This window comes from Ictalurus furcatus, chromosome 9 (genome assembly GCF_023375685.1).
Source record: "Ictalurus furcatus strain D&B chromosome 9, Billie_1.0, whole genome shotgun sequence".
Lineage (NCBI taxonomy): Eukaryota > Metazoa > Chordata > Actinopteri > Siluriformes > Ictaluridae > Ictalurus > Ictalurus furcatus.
The window spans coordinates 17451995-17458220 of NC_071263.1; the positions used below are offsets into that span (position 1 = coordinate 17451995).

Here is a 6226-nt window from a genome sequence, read left to right on the forward strand (position 1 = left end):
ACCTATCCGGATAGGATTAGACACCCCTGGCTTAGGCTAACACAGTATTTTTTAAAAAACAACTACAAAAAAACACTCCCATTAGATTAATCCATCCATCCATCTTCTATACCACTTATCCTACTGGGTAACGGGGAACCTGGAGCCTATCCCAGGAAGCATTGGGCACAAGGCAGTGTACACACTGGACCAGGTGCCAATCCACCGTAGGGCACGGTCACACACCCTATGGTATATACATGCATTCATACACTATGGACATGAAAATCAGCCTCCCATGCATGTCTTTGGACTGGGGGAGGAAACTGGATTAGCCAGAGGAAACACGGGGAGAACATGCAAACTCCACAAACACAGGACCACAGCAGGAATCAAACCCCCAACCCTGGACGTATGAGGCAAACATGCTAACCACTAAGCCACCGTGCACTGATGTTCTCTCTTTAGGTCCACAAGGAATAAGGAGCTTATCAGGTACACCTAAAGTGTAAAATGCTTTGGTTATCAATAAAACTATAAGAACAGAAGGTATTCTCAGGTGATGGGTGGTGTATACACAAATGTAATCATCACCCAGTGTGATTTTCTCAAAACTAACAGCTATTAAGTGGGTTAAATTACTAAAACTCCCCACCTTTCTGCCACATAATCATTTTACACCTTACTTTAGCACATTTCAATGGTTTGTCTTGTCTACACTACTGAAAGTGTTTGCCACTTACTTATGATATACTGTATATTGCATTGTACTTAATTTATTCTGTTTTAATCATGTGTCTAAATTAGGTTGAGAGTTGTTGCTCTTGTGTTGTGTGTAGGTTTTTATAATCTGTGCCTTATGTTAAATGTGAGCAATTTATCTAAGCCTCACCATAAGCATTTTGATGTACATACTGTATGTCTTGACATACTGTGTAAATGATAAATAAACCTTACTTGACTTGATAATACTAATAAAGCCAACATTCATATGTCCATTTTATACTGGACTGGCCCAATAAACATCAACCGCAACAAAATAACATTAATATCATTTAGGCCTCACCCCAGCTGTCATCCTCTGTAATAACACATTGAGTAATTCTGCACAAGGGTTTAATCTTGTGACTTTGGAGTGTCCATTTTCCCTGCATGGGTCATGTTTCTCTGCCAATAAACATTCTCATAGCATGTTGTGCATAGAATGAAGTATTAAAACAGCAACATTTAGCAGTGGACATACAGCTGATAGGCTGTTATTTGCCATTCTCCAGAGCTACTTGGAGGGAGGAGGGGGGCAGTGTATAAGCAGAAAGACGATTGAAAGACTTGTTATAAAAACTATGTTCTGGCTAAGTGAGTATTACACCATCTGTTATCATCCTTGATCTGAACCCCATCAGCTGCTTTCATACTACTCTTATTCATCCGCTCTGTTTAAATTAGATGGAATTTCAGTAATTTTATTTGACAGCATTTGGACTCAAATTCTCACATGACTAACATTCTTGTATATTTTGCAATGGCTATTGCACCTTGTGCTCACACCACACAGCCTTTCAGAGGGCACAGTCTTGTTCAGAGCAAGAGCGCATGGATCGGTCACTTGTTTATTTTCAGCTCACTTGTTCAAACAGATGCAGGACTAACATAAAAGGCCATTTGTTTCAAGCACATAAAAGCCCTGATGATGTATTAAATGTTTTCATATAACATTAACATTCATATCTTCACCGGATGTATGATCATTGGTTTAAAATTATTTAAAAATTATTTTCAAACATTATTTTTCTCGTTTTTATTTGATGAAAGGCCATTTGGAATGTTCATGGTAGATTCATTGCACAAATTGCATTAAAGCACACAGAGACCTGTCAACCAACAAAATACAAAAGAACTAAAGTAGTGGAGAGCTGGTGATAAAAGAGCTTAAGATAAATGGGTTTTGTAACACTCCTTATACAGAAAGCCATGGGTCAGCCCCAGCTCTGCTCCATCGGCTACAGCTCGGGTAGTTGCATAATCACTACTAGAAAGTTCCTGATCATCCTGAGACACCAATAGTGACATATTCACATGCTACTCTACCAAAACACTATATAATTAACATGATTTTTATTCCTACACAATTTCTACTGTATTTTTACCCATGATCTGAAACAATCTGCTGCTGGCATAATCATGTCTTATTTTTCACAAGTAGGCAGTGTAAGCACTGACCCTGATTTTGAATTATGAAGCAGAGAGATGTGCATTTAAATGCACCACTTTGTTTATTGCCACCATTCACAAGTGTGAAAAACACTCTTTGAAACTCTGCCCAGGCTGCTCAAGCAGGCTTCCCTTTTGCAGCTCTTTGGAGGCATGTTCAGTTTTGCCATTTGTGGACAACGATGACAAGACACAAAAGCATGTTGTCCATAAATAGAACCAAGCGGCAGAGGATTGCTCGCTACCGGCAGATCAAATTCTCCAAAGAGAGAAGCAGTCCCTGGCCTCAAGCCCAGTTCAACTGGAAGACACATAGCATTTTCACAGAAACTCTTGAAGTATATGAACATGGACTGTTGGTCCATTAAAACTTTCAAAACATCAAGAAATATGTCAGACCAGGTAAACTGGTAACATCATCTAAGCCAGACACATGTGACAACAAAAATGAGTGTTGTAGTTCAGTATACATTATGCAAGAGTATTACACTACAGGCCTATATGATGTGTTGTATATAATATAGGCAAACCATAATACTGTTAAAAATAAATGCAGTCAACTGTTGCTAAATTAAGAAGAACATTATACAGGTAAAGAAAAAAATACATCTTTTATATATATATATATATATATATATATATATATATATATATATATATATATATATATATATGTATAAAATTTAGGTTTTTGAATCTTTCATAACAATAAAATGTAACACATCTTGCATTTTATTTGGACAAATAAATCAATAAATAAATAAATAAATAAATAAGACATTAGCATGCCTAAATATGTAAACATCCGTGAAATGGTGAACCAGGTAGACCAGAGACAGGATGTGTTGTATGCCACAAGGTTTTATTGCAAAGTGGCAACGTCATAGATCTCAAAAAAAATTTAATTTAAGGCTGCAAACGCAGATATTGCCATCTTTACAGATATTATGCATTCTCTTTTAGTGTTTAAAAAACAACAACCAAGCAGCACCTCCTCCTTATTCAGTGGTGTACTGTACATTTGAATGAAAATAAGGCTGTCCATATGCATTGCAGGAATGAAAACTGTAGTGACTTCAGTGTGGTGACAAACACAGCAACTTCATAGACCCCATGCCCAGTTTTGTCTCAACTTGTAGTGCATAAACAAGTGCTTTCATAGCTGCATAGTACTCAGCATATTAGCCATGTCAAATTAGGCTGATTATATAGAACAGTTCAAATAAATACGTCAAAACATAGAGTGCAAAGTGCTTGCAATTGGTTAATGCTACCTTGTAAGCATTAACAGAAAGCATTCTCATGTCGTTTACAGAAGTACACAATACCTCAGCGATATCTCTGTCATACAAAAAGATAAACACTGGCCATTGTATGTTTGTGCAGGGAGGACTGAACTTATAATACTGATACATGGCATTGTTGTTAGGCAAAACATGCTATGAGAAAGTTTTTTGGGGACATACAAAAACAGGTTTTGAAAACCTCAGCCGGCAATAAACTGCTAGATTTTTTATATGTTAGTGAGATCTTTTTTATATTGGAAAAAAACAACAAACAAACAAAAAGAAATTTGAGAGAAAACTTAAAACTATTCCTTCAGAATCAAAATACAGTTGCTAAGATAGAAAGCGAGTGGAACTTAGATGGCCGGTGTCTATTCAGTTTACAATGGTTGCCCTTCCAATGATACAACCACATTGCCTCCCAATTTTTCTGCCAGGGTTGAGCGGTCCTGAATGTCGTCCAAGCCATTGACTTGCCATTCATGTTTGATACCTGCAAACAGTGCCACATATACAGTGAATATTTTGAATCATTCGCCATCACAAAACCACGTGAACCACTTCAAAATAATCAGTAGATCAAATATATGCATACTAGTTGTCAGTAATACAAAGATTCTTGAGATACATAGATAAGGACTCGCCTGTAAACTTCTTTTTAATGGCGTCTTTCGAACTAGCATATATCATCTTGCTTTTTAATGGCGCACCTTCAGGGGCCCTGGATACACACAGATCAAATACAGTGACTCCTTGTATACCACGATTCATTAGGAAGATATGGATAAAATGAGTTGTAAATGTATACATTTTTATGACAATAGAGGGGGTCACATACCAAAATATAAATACCAAATCTTCTTTCTTGGATTCTTTTGTTTCATAAGTGGCATCATACAAGCCATATCTGCAGTCATTTAGAGGTAGGAGCTTTACAAAACAGGCATATGGATCATCAACAGTCTCTCCAATATCACCAACGAGGATTTGCTTGTCCTCCTCTACAATAATCTTCTTCTTGTCATCACTGAGGCAGAAAAGCACTGCCTTTTTGCGCTTTTTTACCTCATCCGAGGTTGAGGACTTTCGCACTTTCATATCGTTGAAGACCTTAATGACTTCATCGTTAACGGTGACTCCTGAAGCCTGGGGGTGAAAGGTGTAGGGGCAATGAAAATCATGTGTATGACTCAAAAGGTTTAAAGAAACTACACACAAGTAAACCAGGTGGTACATGAGCCTTATACTCTTCACAATGTAATAGATGCTAGGGTGCAGGGTTAGTACATTAACAGCCACAGGTAACAACCTGACATAGTTATTACATTATGTTTAAGGACAACCTAAAGAGCTAATTACTGTTGTTACTTTGGTCCTGTAGCCTGGCATTTGTTCTTCAGTTGTGTCCCTTCACTCCACATAGTTCATGTTAGCACCTCGGATTGCTAGCTGTAGTTTTAGTAAACTCACTTTTCCTAGGACACAGTCAGTGGTATGAAACAGGGGCGTCGTGCTTTTTTTTTTTTTTTTTTTAGCAGGCATTATCTATATTTATCAAGAGAATACAACGCCAATGTTGTATTACTATTTATATTCGTATTGAATGAAGACAGATAGGCTATTGTCTTCGTTTGGAAGTGAAGAGCTGGGCTTGCTTGTGACAAGCTCAGCAGTTAAACTCGGTGAAGTTTGAGTCGGTCAGGTAGCCATGAATGAGCTTACTAAACCAATGGGCATAGCGTGTAGGTACAGCTAAACCCTGCAAGAGTCATCATGGCCACAAATAGCTTGTTCAGTTGGAAAGTTTCATTTACACGCGACAGAAAATCTCTTTCGGTAAGTGATTGGGTCTGTTTCGGCTAACGGTATAAAATGTTCCGAGTAGTTCACTGAATAAATGCTGGCTAGATTAAAAGTGATTAGCGCTATAAAGTAAGGGCTAAAATTAAGTTAAAATGGCCGCCTAAGGCTCAAGGCCCTGACCATAGATGTCCCAAACTGGAACTGATTTAATTAGCGATTGGTGAGGGGACATAAGCGTAGACCGCACAAATACATGAACCGGAACCCGCAATAGGCGAAAATGTTCATTATAAAGGCAGCGCGTGCCTCATTACTGTCACTCACTGTGGTGACCGACTGTGCGCGAGCGACAAAAAAGTTAAATGATCATGTAACAGTTGTTAAAATAATGTTTTGTGTATTACTAATTTTCGGCGATCAATCAGATATCCGGAGTGTAATAATACAAAAAGATGAAGAACTCACCATGTTGTCTGATGGTATCTAGTTTGCCGCTGAATGTGTGAATTTTCTTGGTAACTTCTATAGGGGAATGTGAGCGCGCGACCGTGTGAGCCCGAGACCACGAGGAGGGAGGGGGGGAAAGATAGAGAGAGAGAGAGAGAGAGAGAGATGCGCGCGTGTGCTAGCCACTGCACAGTCGCAGTGACGGACAAACTCTGCAGTGGCAGTGCATACGACCGCGTGACCACCACTGCACACCACAGTTCTGCAGCACAAACGGGCGTGTGACCACCACTGCAAGGTACAGTTTTGCAGCGCAAACGGGCGCGTGACCACCACTGCAAGGTACAGTTCTGCAGCGCAAACGGGCGCGTGACCACCACTGCAAGGTACAGTTCTGCAGCGCAAACGGGCGCGTGACCACCACTGCAAGGTACAGTTCTGCAGCGCAAACGGGCGCGTGACCACCACTACAAGGTACAGTTCTGCAGCGCAAACGGGCG

General features: G+C 39.4%; 1 protein-coding gene across 1 annotated transcript; it reads right to left on the reverse strand.

Moving 5' to 3' along the window:
* Positions 1-3033: 3033 nt before the first annotated feature.
* Positions 3034-5916, reverse strand: cfl2 (cofilin 2 (muscle)). Its single transcript, XM_053632228.1, has 4 exons — positions 5745-5916; positions 4315-4622; positions 4121-4197; positions 3034-3969 (listed from the first exon to the last, which is right to left on the reverse strand). Exons 1-4 carry the CDS (start codon positions 5745-5747, stop codon positions 3857-3859), a joined length of 501 nt encoding a protein of 166 aa, XP_053488203.1. The 5' UTR covers positions 5748-5916; the 3' UTR covers positions 3034-3856.
* Between the last annotated feature and the right edge of the window lie 310 nt (positions 5917-6226).